General features: G+C 43.1%; 2 protein-coding genes across 4 annotated transcripts in view; both read right to left on the minus strand.

Annotated features, from left to right (window-relative positions):
- LOC122565141 (E3 ubiquitin/ISG15 ligase TRIM25-like) overlaps positions 1-16433 on the minus strand; it is a 36300-nt gene extending 19867 nt beyond the window's left edge. The window contains exons 1-2 of the mRNA XM_043720805.1: positions 15831-16433; positions 1702-1797 (exon numbers count right to left, since the gene is read on the minus strand). Of these exons, the coding sequence (XP_043576740.1) occupies positions 1702-1797; positions 15831-16394 (660 nt within the window). The 5' untranslated portion in view covers positions 16395-16433. The remainder of the gene's footprint in view (positions 1-1701; positions 1798-15830) is intronic.
- Positions 16434-25381: 8948 nt separating this feature from the next.
- The window catches only part of safb (scaffold attachment factor B), a 71987-nt gene continuing 71512 nt past the window's right edge, over positions 25382-25856 (minus strand). For 2 of the 3 annotated variants that reach the window (XM_043720813.1, XM_043720811.1), the window contains one exon: positions 25382-25773. In XM_043720813.1, the coding sequence (XP_043576748.1) occupies positions 25608-25773 (166 nt within the window). In that variant the 3' untranslated portion in view covers positions 25382-25607. The remainder of the gene's footprint in view (positions 25774-25856) is intronic. The other variant, XM_043720812.1, reaches the window with a different exon arrangement.

Here is a 25856-nt window from a genome sequence, read left to right on the forward strand (position 1 = left end):
AGCACGTGTATCCTTGAATATTCATTTCCCAGGCCCTGTCCACTTGAAGCCACGTCTCAGTTATCCCCACAATATCGTATCTGCCAATTTCCAAAAGAGCCTCAAGCTCATCCATCTTATGTCTAATGCTTCGTGCATTCATGTATAGTAATTTTAATTTTGTTACTGCTCTCACCCTTCCCATCAACCCTTATTTCACTCAACCTTACAGCATGATACCTTTCTGAGTGCCTCATTAATACAGTTGTCTTTCTTGACTTCTCTTGTTCTAACTTTCCCTTCAATTTCCTTTTTAAACATCCAGCTTGTCCCCTCCCCCCCGCTACTTAGTTTAAACGTAGCTGTGTTGCAGTAGAAAACCTGCCTGCCAGAATGCTGGTCCCTAACCTATTAAGGTGCAAGCCGTCTCTCTTAAAGAATTTATGCTTACCACAAAATATACCCCAGTGATCCAAGAACTTAAATCCCTGCTTCCTGCACCAGTTCCCCAACCACACGTTCAAGTCCATTATCTCCCTGTTTCTGGCCACGCTAGCCCGAGGAACTGGAAGCAAACCAGAGATAACCACCTTGGACGTCCTGCTTTTCAGCCTTCTTCCTAGTTCTCCGAAGTCCCGCTGTAGTATGTTCCTCCTCTTCTTCCCGACATCATTTGTGCCGACATGTACCACCACCTCTGGCTCTTCACCCTCATCCTTGAGGATTTCCTGCACTCTGTCCACAATGTCTTTCACTCTCGCACCAGGAAAGCAACACACCATCCTTAAATCCCGTCAGCTGCCACAAAAACCCCGGTCAGTTCCTCTCACGATGGAGTCCCCTATTACCACTGCTCTGTGCGATGTCCGACTCTTCCGCTCTGCCTCTGCGGCAACTTTTGATTGACAAACTTGGCCGCCTTGCGAACTGTCAGTGTCATCAGTCGCTGCTTCCAAAAGCTTCAACTTGTTCCTGACAGGTACTTCTCCCGGGGTCTCTTGCACCTGTCTCCTCTCTGCCTTCCTCATCGTCTGCTCTCTTCTGGCATGATTGGTGTAATAACATCGCTGAAGGTCTTGTCCAGAAATATCTCGTTCTGTCGGATGAGCCTAAGGTCTTCGAGTTCTTTCATCAGTGCTGCAATATGCTCGGTCAATTGCTGAATGTGCACACATTTTCCACACATATACAAGCCAGACACACCAGAGTCATTGACCTCCCACATCAAGCACTGAACCAGCTGGGCAGTCATGTCTTCACCCTCTTCAACTGTGGTGTAATCACTTCACTCAACCTCCTTGTCAAAGATTCCTGAGCTGACATGAGAGGCAACATTTTTACACAGAGTGATTCATGTGTGGAATGAACTGCCAGGGGAAGTGATGGATGCAGATAAAGTTACAACGTTTAAAAGACTTTTGGATAAGTACATGAATAGGAAAGATTTGAAGGGATATGGGCCAAACACAGGCAAGTGGGGCCAGTATAGTTTGGGAATATGTTTGGCGGGGATTAGTTGGACTGAAGGGTATGTTTTCATGCAATATGACTCTGACTCTATAATTCAAACTTTGCAAGTGACATGTCTAAGAGAGAGAGAAAAAAAAATCATTGACATGACCGTTCATCAACATGGCTAAAAAAAATGGGACCAGGAGGAGCTTCCTATGAATAAATTGGCTGGTGCATTTTTTACAATATAACAAACTGGAAGCCACCTACCTTTGCTTTTTGCTTTTCTTCCTGAAGAGCTCTAAGGGAAGCTTGTACAGATTGGATGTTGCTCCTGATCCTTTCTGTTTGATCATTGAAGTAAGCCTGTAACAGAGTCACTTTATTACTTCAATCACTCCTTCATTTTCAATATGATGGAATTATAAATCTGAAAGCTAATGGGAAACTTTCAGCTTGAAGGGAACCTGAGGGAAAAGAGTTAGCAGAATCGTCATTACACATCACAGTATTGTTATTATCATTCGGCTGATCACACATTGGCTTCCCATAGGAGCATGTTAGTTGGTGTCACCCTCCTGCCTTCCCACTGTTGTCCTGCACATTCTTCCTTTTCAGTTAACAGCCTAATTCCCTTTTGAGAGCCTTGGTTGACCCTTCATCCTCCACTGTCAATGAAAGCAAGCATGCAGGTACAGCAGGCAGCGAAGAAAGCTAATAGCATGCTGGCCTTCATATCAAGAGGAATTGAGTATAGAAGCAAAGAGGTCCTTCTGCAGCTGTACAGGGCCCTGGTGAGACCGCACCTGGAATATTGTATGCAGTTTTGGTCTCCAAATTTGAGGAAAGACATTCTGGCTATTGATGGAGTGCAGCGTAGGTTCACTAGGTCAATTCCCGGAATGACGGGACTATCTTACACTGTAAGATTGGAGTGACTGGGCTTGTATACACTTGAGTTTAGAAGGCTGAGAGGGGATCTGATTGAGACGTATAAAATTATTAAAGGATTGGACACTCTGGAGGCAGGAAGCATGTTTCTGCTGATGGGTGAGTCCCAAACCAGAGGACACAGTTTAAAAATAAGGGGTAGGCCATTTAGAACAGAGTTGAGGAGAAACTTCTTCACCCAGAGAGTGGTGAGTGTGTGGAATGCTCTGCCCCAGAGGGCTGTGGAGGCCAAGTCTCTGGATACTTTCAAGAAAGAGTTGGATAGAGCTCTTAAGGATAGTAGAATCAAGGGTTATGAGGATAAGGCAGGAACAGGATACTGATTGAGGATGATCAGCCATGATCATAATGAATGGTGGTGCTGGCTCGAAGGGCAGAATGGCCTACTCCTGCACCTATTGTCTATTGTCACACTCTCAGGCAGTATTTTCCAGACTGTGCTTACCCACTGCATGAGAACATCTTCCCTCCTGTAACCATTGCTGCATTTACCTTAATCTATGCACTGATGTATCTGTCCATGGGAACAGTTTCTCCCTCTCTACTGTGATCAGACTCCTCATCATTTTGAACCCCTCAAAAAATCCCCTCCTGCCCTGTTCTTCCCCAAGGAAAATAGTCCAAAGTTCCCCAATCTCTCCTTGGCCTTGAAGGTAGTCAGTCCCAGCACCAGGCTCAGGAATCTTCTCTTCAGACACATCCAGAATGTGGTAGGATGCCATTCAGTTTATCGCGATTGGTTGACTCTTCCAATGAGCATCTTAGTGCCATTTCCTGCCTTTTCCCCATAATCCTGCACATTGCTGCCTTTCAGAAAACTCTCTACTTGCCTTTTGAAAACTTGATTGAATCTGCCTCCACCAGACTCTTAGGCAATGGATTCCAAGCTTGCTGTAGGAAGAAAGTTTCTCCTCCTGTCACTTTTACTTCTTTTACTAATTAGAATCATTGAATTTTGCAATATAGAATGAGGCCATTTGGCCTATCATGTCTGTACTGGCTCCTGAAAGAGCTACTCCAGTAGTCTCACTCTCTCTAGCCCTATCTCTGCATTCATCCCTTTCAAATATGTAACCAGCTCTCTTTCAAAACCTCCCATGGAATCCACCTCCACCACTCTCCCAGGCAGTGCATTTCAAATCCTAACAACTCTCTGAGTAAAGATGTTTCTTCTCTTCTCACTCCTAGCTTTCTTGCTGACAATCTTGACATTGTGACCCCCAGTTACTGAAATAGTAACTAGTGAAACAATGTCCTTCTTTACCCTCTCACCTCAATAGGGCCACCTCTTAATCTTCAGTGCCTCAAGGAGAATAAGTCCAATTTCTCTAATCCTTCCTTGTATCTCAAATCCCTCATCCCTGGTTATTATTCTAGAAAATCTCAATCTTTTCATGAGTGGGAAACGTTTCTATCTGGAATCTCATGATTTCAAATACTTCAATCAGATCCACTGTCTGCCATCGCTTCTCGAAGTAAAACAGTCCTAACTTCTCCAGTCTATCATCTGAAGTTCCTCGTCCCTGGAACGTGGTCATAAACTGCTTTTGCATTTGCTTCCTTCTTAATATGTGGTGCCCACAGTGGAATTCGCTCAACCTCAACTCCTTGCTGTTGTACTCTACTCCCGCATTAATAAAACCCAGAATACTGTCTGCTTTTTTTTAACTGCTCTGTGAACCTGTCCTGTCGATTATAATGATGGGCTCCTTCACACAGAATCAAGAATTGGCTATCAATTTTGCATATGACTAATAGTGATAACTATCATTATGCCTGTATTTAGCAATGGGAATAGAGAATGTTAAAGGATCTCCAGTCAAACTAACAGTAGCGGTAGTGAAATAAAACAGAGTCCCAACAGGACATTGATTAAGCCCTTGTTGGAATATTGTGTGCAATTCTGGTCTCCTTCCTATCGGAAGGATGTTGTGAAACTTGAAAGGGTTCAGAAAACATTTACAAAGATGTTGCCAGAGTTGGAGTTTTAAAGCTACAGGGAGAGGCTGAATAGGTTTGGGCTGTTTTCTCTGGAGCGTTGGAGGCTGTGCGGCGACCTTATAGAGGTTTATAAAATCATGAGGGGCATGGATAGGGTAAGTAGACCAGATCCTTTCCCTGGGACAGGGGAGTCCAGAACTAGAGGGCATAGGTTTAGGGTGAGAGGGGAAAAATTTAAAAGGGACCTAAGGGGCAACTTTTCATGTAGAGGGTGTTGTGTGTATGGAATGAGCTGCCAGAGGAAGTGGTGGAGGCTGGTACAATTACAACATTTAAAAGGCATCTGGATGGGTATATGAATAGGAAGGGGTTAGAGGGATATGGGCTTGCAGCAACAAATTTGTGTTCTCTCTCTCTGTCTCTCTCTGCTGCTAGATTATTTCCTTTGTTGTTCCTTTCTCCTGGACTGGAAGGGAGATGGCAGGTGAGGAAAATTTGTTTTGCTGAATTTGCCTTTGCCAAAGGTGTGTGTATGGGATGCTGCTATATTAGAAGTGTTGATGATTATTAGTTAAATAGCATATAACTTTATTAAGTATTTCAATAGAATTAAGTTACGCAAATTATTCTCTTTTTGTTTGTATTAAAATTATAGTGTAATATTTATAAAGTATGCTTTGCTTAAAGCCAGTAGTTTGACAAATTGTATCACATCTAGAACACTGCACCTTACACTCGCCTTTCAATAAGATGAAAGTTAAGATCTAGGCTGTCTCCTTGATATGTTTGGAAGAGGTTTGGTCTGGTGTGGGATTAAAATCTCCAATTCCAGGTTGGGTTTAGGATTATTGGACTCAAAGCCATGAGTGTTGGTGTTCTCTTTTCAGTAATGCATTTGGTTGGTTTAAATAGGGTGTGCCTTGTGTAATAATGGCTCTTAGTGACTAAGAGTTTTCTGGGTGGAAAAAGTCACTTGGGGAGATTTACAGAAGGTGAGTAAGGCAAAGCTTCTGGAATTGGCAGACAAGCTGAAGTTGAGGTGGTGTGTGTCTGTGAGGAGAGGGGAGATAGTTGCAGCGATGGCACATCACTTACAACTGCCAGAAATGCAATCGGAATCATTGGAAATATCAAAACAATTAATTGTAAATGAAATAACTTGAACTAGAGGCAAAAGAAAAAGAATGAATAGCCCTGGACGAACAAAAAATAGACAAAGAGGCAAAAGCAAAAGAGAGCGAGATAATTGCAGTAGAACAAAGAGAAAAGAATTAAAATAGCTTGAACGTGAAAAAAGAAACAGTTTGAATTACCATTAAAGGCAGAGGGAAGTGATAAAGAGAAAGTTTTTGAACTTCAGAAGCTGGCAATGAAAAGTAAAAGTTGACTTAAAATGGCAGAGGTGAAGGTAAAAGATGGGATTAGTGATGTGGGCAGTGATGAAGAGCAAACCCATTGTAGCCAAAGGCCTGATGGGGGTCTGTTTAAATATGTCCAAGCATCACCTAGGTTTGACGAGAAGGGCATAGAAGTGTTTTCTATTTCATTTGAGAAGGTGACTAAACGAATGAAATGGCCAACAGCCATGTGGGTATTGTTGATTCTAACAAAATTGGTAGGTAGAACTAGTGAGGTATTTATATCACTTATTAGGAGAGGCATCTGGGCAGTATGATGAAGTGAAAGTGCTGGGAAGACAGATGTGAGAAAATAGGATAAGCCAGTGGGTTTTGTTAAAGTGTTAAAGGAGATCACAGTGGAAGTTAAAAAATATACAGACTGGTCAGGGGTTGATTGAGACGAAAGTTCCAGATCTCTTTAAAGAATTCACTTCCATGGATAAGGTTTACTCATGTGTGCCAGGAGGAGCAGGTAAAGAAATTAAGATTTTAAGGGATATAGGAGCAAGTCAATCTTTGGTGGAAGATGAGGAGATATGTAATTCAGAAGGAGTAATGCCAGAAAAATTGTAGTATGTGGAATTCACGATGAGAAGAGCAGTGTTTCATTATATAAGGTGAGGTTGGAGAGCCCGGTGAAGAGGTGGAAGGAGTAATGGAGAAATTCTTTGTTCCAGAAATAGTTTATCCTCAGTAACAATATAGCTGGATCACAGGTGGGACTGATGTCCACTGTGGTTGAAAAGCCAGTGGAAAATCAAACAACTGAGGAGTTACAGCAAGTATATCCTGAGATTTTTCCTGAGTGTGTGGTAACAAGGTCACAAAACCACAGGTTGGAACAGGAGAAGAAATCAAAGAATACATATAAGGAAGTTGAAGTTCAATTATCAGAAACTACGTATGATCAAAGGGCTGAGAAAAAGGGAGAACAGGTGGAGGGTGAAGTGGATATTTTTAGTTCAAGGAAGTTAACTGAATTAAAACAGAAACTTGCAAACATCAAGCAGCTGTATCAAAAAGACAAAACACAGAAGAAGAATCTGACTGCATCCTAGAATGTTACTATCTTAAAAACGAGGTCTTGATGAGGAAATGGACATATCCAGGTGGATGAAAAATTGATAAAAGTTTATCAAGTTGTATTACTGGTGAGTTATAGAAAGGAGGTATTGCAGGTAGCACATGAGGTACCGGTATGAGGTCATTTGGGAGTAAGGTAAACTCAGGCCAATCTACAGAAACATTTTTATTGGCCTGGACTGCATAAAGATGTGGCTGAATTTTGCCAGACATGTCATATATCAGGCAATAGAAAAAGCTAAGGCAGTGATAAAACCAGCACCCTTAATACCTATCCAACATTTCAGGAACCTTTTATAAGAGTCTTAATTGATTGCTTAGGATCCCTCCCTAAAACAAAAAGTGGGAATTAATATTTGTTGACCATAATGGATGTGTCTACTTGATTTCCAGAGGCCATTTTGTTACGCAGTCTCATGGCTAAAACGATTGTAGAAGAGTTAGTTCCCACAGAGATACAAGTCAGAGTAAGGATCAAATTTTACATCAAAGTTATTCAAGGAAATTATGGACATCTTAGGAATAAAACAATTTAAATCAACTGCGTACCATCCAGAATCACAGGGAGCATTAGAACAGTGGCAATAAACTTTAAAGACAATGCTGAGGAAAGGACTGAAATAAAGGAATTCAATGTGTACTTTTTGCAATTAGGGATCCACCTAATGAAGTGACTAAATTCAGCCTATTTGAATTAGTTTTAGGGCAGGAAATGAAAGGACCACTAAATTTAATTAAGGAGAAATTGGTGAGTCAGAATTCAACCACTACATTTTTGGACTATGTGTCAAAGATTGGGGAGAGATAAAATGGAGCGGGTGAGTTTGTTGTACTGCATTTAAAAGTAGCACTGCGTGTGATGAAACAGGAATCAAACATTCATAATTTTGTTGGTATGGATAAAGTGTTAACCATTACCACAAGTGGTAGGGGAACATTTAAAAGCAAGGTTTTGTGGGCCTTATCAAATCAAAAGGATTAGATTACTTAGTGTGGAAACAGGCCCTTCAGCCCAACAAGTCCACACTGACCCTCTGAAGAGCAACCCACCCTCCTACATTTGCCCCTTCATCTAACACTGCGGGCAATTTAGCATGGCCACTTCACCTAACCTGCACTTTTTTGGACTGCGGGAGGAAACTGGAGCATGCAGAGAATGTGCAAACTCCACACAGGCAGTTGCCTGAGGTGGGAATTGAACCCAGCTCTCTGGCGCTGTGAGGCAGCAGTGCTAACCACTGTGCTGCCCCAAAGGAGATTGAGTAAGTTGAATTATTTGATAAGGACACCAGAGAGAAAGAAATCTCATAATGTGTCCTGTGAATATGGTCAAAAGGTATTTTGATTGGGAAGGAAAGCAAAATGAGATTGTGTTATTTGTTACAATTCAAAAACTGGAACAGGTGCAAAAAGAAATTGAAAGCATGGTCAAAGACATCAGAATTAAAGGGAGTTGCAGTGAATGGAGCTCATCCATAGTGATGGTGCTAAAACCAGATGGGACCCAACAGTTATGTGTGGACTATCACAAAGTCAATGCTGTTACAAAATCAGAGTTGTATCCTGTTCTGCATCTAGAAACCTGTACTGAGAAGGCAGGACAAGCAACTTATATTTCTAAACTGGGCTTACTCAGAAGATGCAAGCAGGTACAAGATAGCAAAGGAAATTTTGGCTTTTGGGACACCGAATGAACTATACAGGAACATCGATTATCCGAACGAGATGGGTGGGCACTATTTCATTTGGATAATTGATTATTCCTTTAATTGATTTCTTCTGGGGCTCGGAGTTTTCTGTCTGCTCCCCGTTCAGGAGATAAGGCAACAGCACACTGAGCATGAGACCCTGCCCCCTCACCTGTCCACTCCCACCCTGCCAGCCCCCAACCCTGTCTGCTTCCACCCCGTACCCCTGCCCTCCCCAACCCTGTCCCTTCTGCACCCCTGCTCCCCTGGCCGATCTCCCCACACACCCCACCCCCCAAGTCTCCAAATAGCACACGTATGTGCACACACAACATTTTGACAGGTTCCACCTCTGCCCTGTACAGGATAATGCTGTGTAGAGCTCCAGGGAAACTGGTGGTGAGATGGCGGGGAGTCAGTCATTTGGAGACGGTGCCTGGACTGTCCAGGACTGTTCTCGGCAGTGTTTTATGAGCCGAGTTCATTTTTAATCGTTGTACCTGTAAACAAAAGACACGATCAGGGTTAAAACAGCTCTTTGAAGTAATGTTTCTATCGGGACGTTGAGATCCTCTTCGGATAATTCGATATTTGGATAATTGATATTTGGATAATCAAGGTTCCTCTGTGTATCAATTTAAAGTCATGCCATTTGGTATGAAGAATGTGTCAGCAACATTTTGAAGACCAACTAATAAGGCTATTTCAGGATTACCCAATTGTGTGGTGTACATAGATGATCTGGAGGTTTTAGTCACACAGGGAAGGAACATTTGGAGCAGCTATTGGAATTGTTCCATTGACTTTGGGAGTTGGGCTTGATGATAAACATGGCTAAAAATGAGTTTCCAAAGTCCCAATTCACGCTCCTAGGCCATGCTATTGAACATGGATAGATAGTCCCACAGGGATGCAAAAACAGAGGTTACTGGGAATTTCCCATAACATCGATGAAGAGGGAAGTATAATGATGCCTGGGATTGAGTGGGTTTTATTGGAAATTCATACGAAATTTAAGCCTGGAGTTGCTCCACTGGCTGACCTGTTGAAGTGGTGCATGGATTTTCAGTGGACTGAGGAATGTCAGAAGATATTTGACAGCCTGAAAGTCATGTTGACCACTGCTACAGTGTTAGCAACACCTATGTACACAAAGCCATTCAAGATGGCTACTGATGCAAGTGATGTGGGTGTTGGTACTGTACTCTTACAAGAAGATGACGATATGCTAGAAATACCTTAATGGGTATTTCTTCCAAAGGTTGAATATTCATCAAAAGAAATATTCCATCATTGAGAAAGAGACTTTGGGTTTGGTGTTGGTGTTGCAAAATTTCAGCATATATGTTGCAAGTAGCATTTGGGGTTTGGAACTGATAGATACAGCTGTCTCTCTGCTGCAGCAACAAGCTTATGTTTTTTCTCTCTCTCTCTCTGTCTGTTGCTCGATTTTTCCTTTCGGTGTTCCTCTCTCCTGGACTGGAAGGAAGCGAGCATGTAGGGAAAATCTGTTTTGCTGAATTTGCCTTTGCCAGGGGTGTGTTTATGGGATGCTGCTATATTGGAATTGTTTATGATTAGTAGTGAAATAATATATAATTTTATTCAGTATTTCAATTGAGTTAAAGTTATGTCAATTCTTATTTTTTTGGTTGTATTTTAATTGAATTGTAAAAATAAAGTGCATTTTGCTTAAAGCCAAGTAGTGGACCAATCGAAACATATCTGGAACACAGCGCCTTACACTGCCCTTAAATCAAATAGAGAGTTAGGGTTGAGGCTGTCTCCTTGGCATATTTTGAGGGAGTTTGGTCGAGTCCACAATAATGACACCTTCACAATCTGGATTGGTGTCAAGCAAATCTGTATGATAGCCCCACATTATTTTCAATCTACCTGATGGGTGACCTCATCAAAGATCAGCTGCCCTCTGATGCAAGTACTATATAGAAAACTCTTTAACCTCAGTGGTGTCTGCTTCAGATGTGCAAGCCCCCACTCTTGGTCTCTTTACAAGAAACTCAGCCTGTCCTTGAATGGTCCACTAAAGGATAAGGAAGGAAGGCCGTGTGTCAAACCTGAGGAAGTGGGTGAGATTCTGAATCAGTGCATCAGTGTTCACTGTGGAGAGGGACATGATGAATGTTGAGATTATGGATAGAAGTTTGATTACTCCCGATCACGTTGACATAAGTAGGGAAGATGTGTTGGGTAGGCTAGAGGTTATTAAGGTGGCCAGATCCCCAGGACCAGATGGGATCTATCCCAGGTTGCTGAGGGAGGCGAGAGAGGAAATAGCTGGGGCCCTGACAGATATCGTTGTAGTATCCTTAAACACAGCTGAGGTGCCGGAGGACTGGAGGGTTGCTCATGTTGTTCCCCTGTACAAGAAGGGTGGTAGGGATATTCCAGGTAACTACAGACTAGTGAGCCTGTTGTCAGTGTTGGGAAAGTTGCTGGAGAAGGTACTGAGGGATGAAATTATTTATATTTGGAAAAAAATGAGTTTATCAGTGATTGGCAACATGGTTTTGTGTGGGGGAGACCGTGCCTTACCAACTTAATAGAATTCTTTGAGGAAGTGACCAAGTTGATAGATGAAGGAGGGGCTGTAGATATCGTATACATAGACTTTAGTAAGGTGTTTGATAAGGTTCCCCATGGTAAACTAATAGAGAAAGTGAAGTCACATGGTGTGCAGGGTGTTCTAGCTAGGTGGATAAAGAACTGGTTGAGCAACAGGAGACAGAGAGTAGTAGTTGAAAGGAGTTTCTTGAAATGGAGAAAGGTGACCAGTGGTGTTCCACAGGGATCAGTGTTGGGGCCACTGTTGTTTGTAATACACATAAATGATTGGAAGAGGGCGCTGTTGGTATGATCAGCAAGTTTGCAGATGACACAAAGATTGGTGGAGTAGCAGAAAGCTTAAGGGACTGTCAGAGAATACAGGAGGATACAGATATACTGGAGAGTTGGGCGGAGAAGTGGCAGATGGAGTTCAATCCAGGCAAATGTGAGGTGTTGCGTTTTGGAAAGTCTAATTCTAGAGCGAACTATACTGTAAACGATGTTGACGAGCAGAGAAATCTGGGAGTTCAGGTCCATTGTACCCTGAAGGTGGCTGCACAGGTGGATAGAGTGGTCAAGAAGGTATATGGTATGCTTGCCTTCAATGGACGGGGTATTGAGTATAAGAGTTGGCAGGCCATGTTAAAATTGTACAAGACTTTGGTCAGCCGCATTTAGAATACTGTGTACAGTTCTGGTTGCCACATTACCAAAAGGATGTGGATGGTTTGGAGAGGGTGCAGAGAAGGTTTACAAGGATGTTGCCTGGTATGGAAGGTGCTAGCTATAAAGAGGGGTTGAGTAGGTTAGGATTGTTTTCATTAAGAAAAGGAGATTAAGGGGGGACCTGATTGAGGTCTACAAAATCATGAAGAGTATAGAGAGGGTAGATAGAGATAAGCTTTTTCCCAGGGTGAAGGATTCAATAACTCCGGGTGCTCCGGTTTCCTCCCACAGTCCAAAGATGTGTAGGTCAGGTGAATTGGCCATACTAAATTGCCCGTAGTGTTAGGTAAGGGATAAATGTCGGGGTATGGGTGGGTTGCGCTTCGGCGGGTCGGTGTGGACTTGTTGGGCCGAAGGGCCTGTTTCCACACTGTAAGTAATCTAATCTAATCTAATCTAATCTAATCTAATCTAATCTAATAACGAGATGTCACGCTTTCAAGACGAGAGGTGAAAAGTTTAAGGGGGATACACACAGCAAGTACTTTCCAGAGGGTGCCTGGAATGTGTTGCCAGCAGAGGTGGTAGAGGCAGGCACGATAGATTCATTTAAGATGCGTCTGACAGATGCATGAGTAGGTGGGAAGCAGAGGAATGCTTAGGAATTGGGCGACAGGTTTAGACAGTGGATTTGGGATTGGCTCAGGCATGGAGGGCCAAAGGGCCAGTTCCTGGGCTGTAAATTTTCTTTGTTCTTTGCTCTTTGTTCTCTTTGATTGCTGCCAAAAAAATCTTGTATTCATCCAGAGCTGGTTAATTGAACAATCTGCCTATTGAAGGACAGACTCTGGAATATGTTGAACATTTTCTAGACCTTGGCACCATAAAGATACCATTGGTAAAGCGATCCAGCACTGCCAGCTTCGCCTCCTACAAACTACAGCAGCAAGGGTTAAAACAACAAAGAATTCCATGAGTCAACTAAAGTCCTGGGGTACACAGCAGTTGAAGTTATCACATTCTGTACAGCAGGGAGACCGGCAACACGTGCAAAGTGTTAAAGATAACCCTCCAGAAAGGCCTCTATCACATTCTCTGGATTGAACAGGAGGACCATTAAACAAACGCTAGTGTCCTCCTGAGAATTTAGGCAGAACTCCTGCTAAAGCATTTACTAAAGATCGGACAATGTGTCCCATTAGCGTTTCCCCAGTGGGGTCCTGTTTTCTTTCTCAGCTTTCAAATGGCCAACGCCCCAAGGGAAGACAGAAAAACACGGTCAAAGTCACTCAGAAGCTGTCCTGAAGCACGGCAGCATTGATGTTAATTCCTGGGAGCTGTTTGCTCCCTAAATGTCCATCAAAGAGCATCACCCTCATGACCATAGGCTTACATTTCCCTAAAGCTGAAGGAGAGAGCTGACAAAGGAAGTAATGATCTGGAATGTGCTGCCTCCGGGCTAAAGGGTGATCAATGATTTAAAATGGAAACTGGACAGACTTTGCAGGGCTACAGGGATAAGTAGAAATGAGCTGAAGAAGAGTCAATGGATTTGAAATGTTAACTCCTCTTCTCTACAGATGCTGCCAGACCTGCAGAGTTTTCCAGAAACTCTTTGTGTCCAATCTTCAACAGCCAGAGTTATTTGTTTTATTTTAATTGGAATGCACAGACTGGTCTACAAAGTGATGACATGGCCTTGATAGGTTCAATCTCACAGCAATCCAACAGTGTGGGCACAGGCCATTCAGCCCATCGGGTCCACATTAGCCTGCCAAAGAGCATCCCACCCATCCTTATTCAATCCCTGTAGCCCTATATTTCCCATGACCAATTCCACCCTACCCTGCATATCTTTGGACTGTGGGAGAAAACTGAAGCACCTGGAGGAAACCTACGCAGACATGGAGGGAATGTGCAAACTTCACACAGACAGTTGAACCTGAGTCCCTGGCGTTGTGAGGCAGCAGTGCTAGCCACAGAGCCACTGTGCTGCACCTTTCCATGGCCTCCTTTCATGCTAAAGTCATTGTGTGAACTACCTTACTGAATTATTTAATAGTGTTTTCTTCCCAAACGTCTGCACATAATATACTAATGAATAAGATGAAAGCATAGGGACAGGTAGCAGAATGATCACTGGCTCCAAGTCAGAAAGCAGAAGTTAGGGTTAATGACAGCTATTCAGAGTGACTGAAGATGCAAAGTGAAGATCCATAAGCATCACTGTTGACAGTTTGTGTTAAATTATGTTCCCTTGAATTTTTGGAATAAAAAATGCAACTTCTAAATTTGCAGTCGATACCCAATTTGGAAGGGAAAGAGACAGTGAACTGATGGGTAGGTGGCTATTTATTCAACGGATGGAATAGATTTATATTTGGTAAATAAATTTCAACATGGACAAAAATAAGGTATTATTTGGTAAGGAAAGCTAGGTTACAGCAATAGGCTTGCTGCTAAAGGGATATAATTAAAAATAGACGTTTGGTAAGCCTCAGGATATCGAGCCACTGGACAGTGTGCAGAGGAGATTGACAAGGGCGACCTGGATATAAATACCAGGAAAGGGCAAAGCATAAATGCCAGAGAATGTACATCTTCAACATGAAAGAATATAACCATCAACCCTTGACATTCAGTAGCTTTGTCATTGCTGAAACCTCACTATCAAATCCTGGGGAAGTGTCAAACTGTACTGGGACCAGCTGTACAAATATTGTGGTAGAGCTCTTGTGGTATATTGGTAGTGGCCCTACCTCTGAGCAAGGGGCCTGTGTTCAAGTCCCTCCTGCTCTAGAGGTGTGTTACAACACAAATATTATGGCTACTGGAGCAGGTAAGAGGCTAGGAATACTGAGGTGAGTAACTCATCTCCTGACTCCCCAAACCCTGTCCACAAGTCACAAATCAGGAATGTGATGGAATAATCTGCACTTGCCTGGATGGGTGCAGCTCCAGCAACAGTCAAGGTATATAAGAACACCACCACCTTTAAGTTCCTCTCCAAGCCACTCACCAACCTGATTTGGAAATATGTCACCGTTCTTTCACTGTTGCTGGATTAAAATCCTGAAATTCCCTATCCAAGGGCATTGTGGGTCAACCTGCAGTGCATAGACTGCAGCGATTCAAGCAGGAAGCTCACCTCCACCTTCTCAAGGAACAACTAGGGATGGGCAATAAATGCTGACCTAGATTAGAGTGGTGCTGGAAAAGCACAGCAGGTCAGGCAGCATCCGAGGAGCAGGAAATGCGACTTTTCGGGCAAAAGCCCTTCATCAGGAATGAAGACAGGGAGCCTACGGGTGGGGAGATAAATGGAAGGTGGTGGGGGGGGGCTGGGAAGAAGTAGCCAAGAGTACAATAGGTGGATGGGGGAGGGGATGGAGGTGATAGGTCAGAGGGGAGGGTGGAGCAGATAGGTGAGAAGGAAGATTGGCAGGTAGGACAGGTCATGAGGATGGTGCTGAGCTGGAAGGTTGGAACAGGAGTAAGGTGGGGGGAGTGGAAATAAGGAAACTAGTGAAGACCACATTGATGCTATGGGGTTGAAGGGTCCTGAGGCAGACGATGAGGCGTTCTTCCTCCAGGCGTTGGGTGGTGAGAGAACGGCATTTTAGGAGGACCAGGACCTGCATGTCCTTGGCAGAGTGGGAGGGGGAGTTGAAATGTTAGGGCAGTGGGGTTAATTGATGTGGGTGTCCCGGAGATGTTCTCTAAAACGCTCTGCGAGAAGGCATCCAGTCTTCCAGCACCACTTTAATTTTGACTCAACTCCAGCATCTGCAGTCCTCACTTTTGCCTAATAAATGCTGATCTAGCCAGCGATATTCACCTCCCACAAATAAATAAGAAACACAAAATAAATTCTCATTTGCTCCCCTCAGAAGTCAAATCTGCTCCAGGGGATCTTGTGGATCTAATGTTATTCAAATCAGTTTACTTTCTGTACTGTGTAGTTTCTGCTTCACTTAGGACCAGTTCCGCCCCCAGTGATAGGTGAGAAGAAAAATCAACAAGCACCCCATCAATTGGCAATGCATATAGATTGAGGAAGAATGAGACTCTAGGGGACAACTTATTAATATTTTGTACTTACCCTGAGCTCCTTCTCTCCTTCGCTGATGCTCCCACAATTGTGGCCCTTGTGTTTCCCAAATACAGTGCAGAGAGTGCAGACACACACCTTATCCTCCTTACAGTAAATGTTCAGCAGCTCCTGGTGCTCTGTACATTTCCACTGGGACACATCTGCAGTGGGATCTACAAGGAGATGACTTTTAAACACTATGCTCTCGGTGTGATGCCTGAAGTGTTCCGGGCACATGGAAGCTTCACATTTCAGGCAGGTCTTCACTGCCGGCCGTGGGTGGCTGGGGCAGTAGTTACACAGAAGTGAATGGGTTGAAGTATTTTGAACATTATATTTCTCAATAATGCTTGCAAGTTTGAAATTCTTCTGCAGATCTGGCCACTTCTTGTACTCTGCCCTACATTCAGGGCAGGGATAAGCTTCAAACACGGCCTCTTTCCAGGTTTTCTCAATACAGACTTTACAGAAACTGTGCTTACAATTGAGAATCACAGGATCAGTATACATTTGTAGACAGATGGAACAAATCAATTCCTCCTCTAACCATGCTTGAGGTGAAGCAGTCGCCATTTGTTAAGGGGAATAGAAACTGAAAGTGACTTGCAGAGAATCACTGACATGCAGGAAACTCACAGCATTGCGATTGGTTCAAAAATATTAACCACATTATTTGTCAAAGGAAATACCTACACCAACTAGATACAAATGTAATGATCTGGACTTGAGAAATAGATTTAACTTAAACTAATAAATAGAGGACCTCATGCTCTACTGTTTGTTACCTGACAGGGATGAAATTTTAGAAGGGGACAGAAATTGCATTTATTGCTCACTTGGCACGACCTCAAGATGGCTTCAATGTATTATGGTTAACAGAACATTTTGATGAGGATTTTGAGCTTGCAATAAGCTCCTTTAACTTTGGACAAGGCCAGGGTCAGAAATTAGGTGCTGCCTCAGGACTGTTCAGAATCAGAGCAGTGACCCCAACCGCATGACACCCTCCCCCTGACCCCAGCATAGTGACTCCACCTCCAACTCCAGCACTGTGACCTCCTCTCCTTGACCCTAGCACAGGCATCCTAATCCCCCATGACCCCAGCACATGAATCCCTCCCCATGTTCCCAGCATAGAGACCCAATCCCTCTGACTCCAGCACAGAGATCCCAATCCTTCTAACCCAAGCACATGTCCCACCCATGACCACAATCCCCTTGAACCTAGCACAGTGACCCCCCTTCCCACAACCCCAGCACAGTCACTCCAATCCCCCTGAACCTAACAGTGGCCCTGACCCCTCAGTAAAGCACTCTCTCCCCCGAAGCCTACAAAGTGACCCCCTCCCATGACCCCAGCATAGTGATCCCAATCCCTGACCCCAGTAAAGTGACTCCTCCCTCAACAGTTAACACTTTCTCCTGACCCGAGCAACAGTGACCCTGAATCTGTGACCCTTCCCCCGACCACAGCACAGTGAGTGTAATATTTGCTGGAAGATGTGGTGCCAATCAAGTGTACTGCTTTGCCCAGGATGGTGCCAAGCTTCTAGTGTTGTTAGAGCTCCACCCATCCAAGCATTTGGGTGAGTATTCTATCATGCTTTGGATTCGTGCCTTTTTGGCTTAGAGTCGTCAGGAGATGAGTTACTCACTGAAGTATTTCTAGATGACAAGATGTTCTTGTCATCTCAGTATCTACGTGGCTAGATCAGTTATAAGTCAATGGTAAATCTCAGGTTTCTGATAGTGAGGCTGTTGACTGTCAAGGGCCAGTGGTTAACTTCTCTCTTGCTGCAGACAGTCATTATCTGTCATGTGTAGCACAGATCTCACTTGCCACTTGTCAACCCAAACCAAAATATTGACCAGGACTTGCTGTATTTAGACAGGGACTGCTTCAGTATCTGAGGAGCCATGAGTGGTGTAATCTTCAGCAAATACCTCATTTCTGACCTGATGGAGGAATCAATTTAGAAATATTAACATTTAAGTCAACTTGCCATTATCACCTGCACTAGTTTACTTATAGCACCAGATTTATGCCTGAGGTCTCCACTGGTTCGATCATATCTGGCAGAAAGGAATAATTTTGAATCGAATCTACATCGGAATATAGACAATGTTACCGTTCCCCTTTCCTGTCAGAAATCTTGACAAAATAGATGCCACAATAGGCTTAACATATGTAAATTGGCACTAATGAGTCTGAAATAGACCAAGATCTTCCAGTATCAGTGAAAATTTGAGTAATATTTGAACATCTGGAAGAGAACTAAAATATCAATATAGTCATTTGAGACCCAAAGTGAATAGAAACTGTGAACTGCTATAAGTGGTTATAAGCCTCAGGGGAAGTATCATGCAATAACACTGATGCTGTTTTGTGGTTTATACGTTAGTCTGCAGAAAGTAAAGTTTTCCTGGAGTTATAACCATGACGGGAATGGATAAGGAGAATAACAAACACCTTTTGTCGAAGAGTGTAGTACTGGAAAAGCACAGGTCAGGCAGCATTTGAGGAGCAGGAGAATGGACGTTTCAGGCATAAGCCCTTCATCAGCATCTGCAGTCCTCAGTTTCACCCAGCAAACATCTTTTCCCTAGTGTAGACGAGTTCAAAACTAGGAGGCATCATTTTAAGGAGGAAAGTTTGGAAGGGATCTGAAGGGCACCGAGGGTGGTTCATATTTGGAATGAACTGCCAGAGGAAATGGTAGATGCAGATACAGTTACAACAATTAAAAGACATAAACGAGAAATGTTTAGAGGGATATAAGCCAAATGGCACGAGTTTAATCTGGGGAACTTTGTCAGCATGAACAAGTTGGACAAAGGGTCTGTTTCCGAGCTGTATAAATGTACAACTATACACAATTCCAGATTCTATTAATTTAATTTGGATTCCAACAGCTGCAGTGGTAAAGAATTCAATCAGTATTTCCAGAATGTTAACCTAGGCTTCTAGATTTGGAGTCCAATGACATTGGTATAAGGAAAGTAGTTGTAGTGATGATATCATCAAACCATCAATTTTTGATTCCAACTCCTACGTTCAAATTAACTTTGTTTCAGTATCTTCTGATTTGATAGTCTTTACTCCATCCTTTGATGTATCCCAGCTGCATTTTGTTTATTCTGACAAGATCGAGTTGTGTTTAATCACTCCTGCCTTTCACCCTATGGAGATGTGCTCTTTTGGTTTTTACTCTTCCTGCCCCACCTGCCCATCCTTGCATAATACTTAATATTTTAGCTTTACCTACTTCCAATGAAAGGTCTTATTAACTGTTTGTCTCTCTGCAATGTTGCTTATAAATCCAGTATTGTGTTTACATTTTCATTCAGATTTTAGAATACTGTTTCTCTGTAAAGTCACAGCTAGATATATCCTAAATCATTGCCTGTTCTCATGCAAGGACATGAAAATATTCAAATTCTCTCTACCCTTTCTTTTAAAAACATTTTTTTGTAAATATATTTATCAGCAAGAAAAAAAATGGACTTCTCAAAAATATAAAATTATTGAAAATATAAAAAACAGTATAATGAAAAACACAAATTACAACTCCTGTCAACTAACTACTAACCTACTCTATAATACAAAACCAATAAATAAATAAGTGACTAATAAAACAAAACAAGACACAAAAACATAGAATAACAATGCTTGGCACAAAGCTCCCAAACAAAAGAACAGAGACATATATATACTCGCATTAATTCAGGAGTAACCCCTTCCAGGATCCAGGGCTCAGCAAACCTAACCAGCCTGGTTAAACAAACGCTCTAGTTAAGATAGCAGACAAATCTGTATCCAAATAACTCAAAAAAGGGCTGCCATGTCTTATTAAAAAAGTCTGTTGTGTGGTGCACCATATTCATGAGAAAACCCAAGGGAACATGCTCCATAATTAATTTTCACCATCTCAGCAAGCCCAGTGGATTCTCAGACACCTAATTCATCAGAATATTCTTCTGTGCACAGTAATTAAGAATATTGAATAGCTTCTTCCCATGCCCGTCCAAAGATGATAAATTTGGTAGACCTTAGAGGAGATATATTGTGTCTACTTTAACTTTGGTCCTCAATACCCTCCCTGTCTCTCCTGCCACAGCGCTCCAATAAACACGGAGCCTGTGGCATGTCTAGAAGCATGGGTAAGAGTACCTACACTTATCTTACATTTGGGGCAGATTGAAGATGCCCCTTTTCTAAACTTCGCCAGACAGTCCGGTGCCAAATGAACCCTATGTAGAACTTCTAACTGCATAGCATATGTCCTATTACAGATTGAGATCTTTTGCACGTTCTCCCGTATGTCGTTCCACGTTTCAGAAGAGATCTCCACTCCAAGCTCTTGCACCCAGACATCACATAACCAGTTGCCAGGCCCTACTACCCAGTAGGCTTTAGAGGGCACTAACTGAGAGGGTGTTTGTGGAACGTAGCAACACCCTCTCTGTATTGGGCTTGTAGGGCTTAGTAAGAAGCTGGGTCTTCTTCTGGATGAAATCCCTAACGTGAAAAAAATGGAAAAGATCTCTACTAGGTAACCCGTATTTGTGGCTCAATTGCTCAAAGGACATCATAATCTCCCCTCAAATAAGTCTCCCAAACTAGACATTCCTCTCGTTGCCCACAGTTTGAACCCTGAGTCTATCATCCCTTATCGGAACCCCCGCATACCAACTATGGAGGTGAGTGGCCAAGTCTTGGATAAGCAACCCTCACTCTGACACATTTCCCTCCATGCCTTGACCGTACTAATAATAGGGCTCCGGCAGTAGTCCATAACTGTCCTCATCTTATCCATGAGCAACATTAATAAGAGGGCACTTTGCCTGAGAGTTCTCAATACCGAGCCATATTGAGCCTGGATCGTTACCTGCCCGATCGCACAAAAAGGACAGCAGGGAATTCAGTTCATACCTCCTGATGTCTGGGAAATCAACTCCTCCCCATCCTTGAGGCAACTGTAATTTAGTAAGTTTGATGAGGGGCTGTCCACAACACCAAGCGAAGGAACTAAACCAATCCATAAGTCTCTGCAACGTTGACCTGGGAAACATAGGGAGCAAATGCATGGGATAAAGCAAACAAAGGACATTCATCTTAAGGGCTATTCAGCCCAACCATGAAATTGGAAGAACCTCTCATCTTTGGAGATCGCATCTAATATTGTTGAGCAAGTTAGCAAAGTTAGTTTGAAATAATTGATCTAACATGAAGCTAATAAAAATGTCTAGTTATTGGAACCCTACCCGCGACCACTTGAAGGGGAACCTAGGGCCATCTTCAACCTCTGGCACTTCCTTGAGGTCCCCAAAGGCATAGCCTCCGACTTAGCTTATCTCTCCACGGTTCAGGTTCACTGCCTTTATTCCTGATGAAAGGCTTTTGCCCGAAACGTCGATTTCGAAGCTCCTTGGATGCTGCCTGAACTGCTGTGCTCTTCCAGCACCACTAATCCTAAATACCTCCCTGGCCTATCCCCATACTCAAACAGCCTTGGTCTACCAAAGGCAAGTCTTCTCCTTGCGGTCTGTGTAAATACTGAATTCAGGGCAGCCTGGAGGGCTGAGATTCACTGTAGCTTGGAGAAAGTGAGGACTGCAGATGCTGGAGATCAGAGCTTAAAAATGTGTTGCTGGAAAAGCGCAGCAGGTCAGGCAGCATCAAAGGAGGAGAATCGAGGTTTCTAATGCCCGAAACATCGATTGTCCTTCTCCTTTGATGCTGCCTGACCTGCTGCGCTTTTCCAGCAACACATTTTTAAGCTCATTCACTGTAGCTTGGTCAACAAAGGCCTCACAAAACGTGCTGCCTCAGTGGCTTTCAACCATGTCTCCCCATTCTGTCGTTTTCGGCTAGCTGAATGGAAATAACCTAATCCCCTAGCCAAGGCCTTAGCAGTCTCCCATAACATAGATGGACTACTGGCTGTGCCTGAGTTGATAGTCAATAACTCCTGAAACTCCCTCGAAATGTATCCCACAAATTTGGAATCCTTGAGGAGAAAAGGATCCAAACGCCAGTGAACCTAGCCCCTCACTCTTGGCCTTCATCTCCAAATATACCACCGGGTCATCAGAAATAGCTACGTTCCCAATTTTACAACTCAATCAAATTCCGAAAGGTCAAGGGCGTCAGAAAAAGATCAATCCTCGTATGACATTTATGCAGGTTTGAAACAAAGGTGAAGTCCCTGCAGGTAGGGTGAAGACATCTCCAAATGTTCACCAGCACCAATTCCTCATATAAGTCAGTCACATGCTTGGCCTGCCAAGAAACAGTTGGGGGCCCACAAGGCATCCTGTCCACTGTTGAATCCAATCAAATATTTGAGGAGAAGTGCAGGGGGAACAGTAGACATTTAAGATGCCATATTCATCCCCATGTATCAGAGCCTTATGGCCCTTGCTCATCTTTCGCCTGCTGTAATAAAGGGAATGGAAAATTTTCTGCGTAAGTATAGCCACTCCCCTACTTTTAGTAGTAAAAGGATGAAAAGAGTACCCAGTCATACACCCCCAAATGTTGTAGCTTCAGGTGTTCCCCATCATCACGATGGGTTTCCTACAACAGGGCGATATCAATCCTTTTTCCCTCAAGGCAAGAAAGCACTTCTTTCCTTTTAACAGGTGAATGACTTCCCTTGATGTTCCAGGTGCACCATGTAACATGACACTTAGCCATATGCCCTTTTAGAGACCCTTGAATCCCCAGGAGGGAAAACCCTGCTTGTAATGCAAACCAACTGTAAAACCTTGAACGGGAGACTCTTCCCAAGCCCATTGGGGACACTCACCCTACTCATCGCCCCCTTCACAACTCCTTCAAGCCCAAACTGAGCCCCAGCCTCAGGCAAAAAAAAACTAAATAAAATGATTCTTAAGTCAACAAAAAAAATACAGGATAAGTACCCCGCCCATCCCCGGCTCGATGTCACCCCTACTTGTGACTAAAAAGAAAACAAAAAACAGGCAGACAACAGAGGACACCCACACAATTTCCCATCATAAAATGGGGTTATAAACATATTATAGGTACAACATATTCCAAGATTTAAAAATAAATTAAGGAAAGAGAGAAAAAAAAATAGGGGAAAGGGAAAACACAGGGAAAGGAGGAAAAGAGGACAAACAATTAATCGTATTCTTCAGACCAGTCATCATTTTGAAGTGTCTACAGAGTTCTTAGCTTTATCCGCCAAGTCTGGCATATAAACTGTATCCTCTGACTGAAACAGAGCACTGTGGGGTACCTTATGGAGTACTGGATGCCGAGGTTTCTCAGCCTCTTTTAAACTTCATTGAACGACTTCCTCTTTTGGATTACAGCTGCTGAAAAATCCTGGAAAAACATGATTTTTGACCCCTTGTGCAGCAGTGCCTGTGGGTCTTTTCCCAGTGATCTGGAGACTTCTATCACTCTTTGCTTGCCCTTGTATATGCAGTAGGACCAGGTGGGGGCGCTGTACCCACCCAGACCTGTGCACTTGGCCCTTTCAACGTGCAGCCAGCTGGACTCGATTTGAAGGCCCAGGAATTGCCGCACCCAGTTTTCAAAGCAGCGGACTGGCTGCCACCTCCTTCACCCTCTGGGAGCCCGACAATCCAAAGATTCATCCTTGACCTCCATTTCTGAGGTTGTTGACCTGGTCTCTTAAGGTCCGCACCTCCTGCTCCAGTACCTGGATCTGACCGGATGTGGACTCAATTGCCGCTTCAGAGGCCTTGGTTCAACCGTGCATGTCCTCCAGCCACTCCGAGGCCCTGGACCTCCTGTTCATGCTTCTGCAGCATGGATGTTATGGGTTGGACCTGGGCACAGATCTCAATCGCAGCCCAAACCTTCGAGGTAAGCCGCCAATTCCTTTGAGTCTGTCAGGTCCCCTGGGGGTTCGGGAGAGGCTGCTGCTGTTGCCTCTAGTGTGCCCGGTGCTGCAGGAGTGTCCTCCCTGCTGCTGTTTGCTTACTTTTTGCTTTTGGCATCCCTCCCACTCCCAAATATTAACGAATGTGCGTTCTGTAAGGTTTTAAACTAATAATTCCTCCACATAACTTGGCCAGGGATAGCAAAAAACACCAGTATGCCTTGGCTGTTAGACAGAGCCATCCACTGCAGTTATACAGAAGCGCTGCCATCTTGCCGAATCACTAAAATCTTCTTACCCTGTTTAATGATCTCTCACATAACAGAAATCGGTCCTTCCAATCCAGTGTATCTTGGAATCTCAATTTCATACAATTCATTTAAACCTCTCAGCTCCAAAGAAATCAACATAGGCCTATGCAAACTTGTATTACAGCTAAAATATTTTAGTCCTGACTATCCCTTTATTTGTGAACACATTTCTTATAATGCAACGACTTGCACTGTACAACTTTTTAGCTATGATCTAATGACTTTTAACATTGGCTGAGGCCTAGAACGTAAAAACAGCAATCAATGATCCTGTGGGTCTTCATGACCACCTTACCTATCTGCCACACCTTCAGGGTTCTGTGAATCTAAGACACTAAATCTCTCTGCTTTTCTCCATTCTTAAAATATTACTATGTATGCATTCCTTTTGCTTTGCGACACATTGCATGAATTTATTTTCCCATTTCTACCCACCAATCATTTATCTTTGATCACAAGATGATATCAAAAGTTTGCTATGTTAATGTTACAAGGAATTTGCTGAATCTTCATCTAGCATAATGTGTGCTATCCAGGTCACTTAAACCAGCACAGATTCTATCATTTATGCAGCGATGGCAGTTTAAGGGAATGCTCTTTACAATAGATCTTTCATCTAAAGGAATCTAGTGGAAGGAAGGAATTGGGGAATTAAAATGAACCAGCAACTCCTTTTTTCATAGAATCCTTAGTGTGGAAACAGGCTTTAGGCCCAAGTCCACACCAACCATCAGAAGAGTACCCCACCCAGACCCATTCCCCTACCCTATGATTCTACATTTACCCGACTAATGCACCTAATTTTCACATCCCTGAACACTATGGTCAATTCACCTAACCTGCACAGCTTTGGATTGTAGGAAGAAACCAGAGCACCTGGAGAAAACCCATGCAGACACAGGGAGAATGTGCAAACTCCATACAAAAGTCACCAGAGGCTGAAATTGAACCTGGGTCCCTAGTGCTGTGAGGCAGCAGTGCTACCACCTTTCAAGGGATGAAAATTCAAAATTAGGATGATAGCTTAAGAAAAGTAGGTCTGCTATCAAAAGCAGTGAAGTTGCATGAATATTGAATTAAACAGAGTGCAAGAGACAATTAAACGTAGTCTTATGCAGAACTATTGTCCAAAGCACCCTCATACAATTTCTGGATTGAGAGTAATGAGAGTAAGAGGTTGTTACTTGAGAATCAGATGGAAGAGAAGGAAACGACTAGGAAGTACCTTAAAAAGTCATTCCTTTTAATAATGCACTACTATAACCAAACTCAAATGCTAACATCTATCATATTAGAAAACATTAGACATCAGAAAAGGTGCATCTCTAAATTTGCATCTAATCCTAAAATTAAATTCAGACACGCAAAGTATATTTTCACTTTTATTTATGGAAAATTGAAGTGACTCTTTCAGAGTCTAGGCTCAATACAAGTACTTTAACAATAAAGTAACCATGAAATGATCATTAATTCCAAAACAATTCTGGTTTCAGAGGCAGTAAACAAAAATACACAAGAACATGGTACTGTGATTAGCACTACGCACCACTATTAAAGATTTCCTTTACATTAAAATCAATTAATAGAAATAAGAGCTAGTAGCGATGCTGGAAGCGAGGATCACTGGACATTCTCTGCACTCTGTCTTGGTCACCAAAGCTGCCTGGTCCTTGCATGCCACCACCTGCCATCATTTGGACAGTGCGACTCATAGGTTGACCACCCCCCTGCTGGATCCCACCTTGCACAAATCCTCCTTGCCTGTGGAAAAAGGGTATCTGTCAATTCAGTGGTACTGATGGATATATCAAAAGCTGAATAAGAAACAGCCCATAAAAATAGTA

The sequence above is a fragment of the Chiloscyllium plagiosum genome, chromosome 31 (assembly GCF_004010195.1).
Source record: "Chiloscyllium plagiosum isolate BGI_BamShark_2017 chromosome 31, ASM401019v2, whole genome shotgun sequence".
NCBI lineage: Eukaryota > Metazoa > Chordata > Chondrichthyes > Orectolobiformes > Hemiscylliidae > Chiloscyllium > Chiloscyllium plagiosum.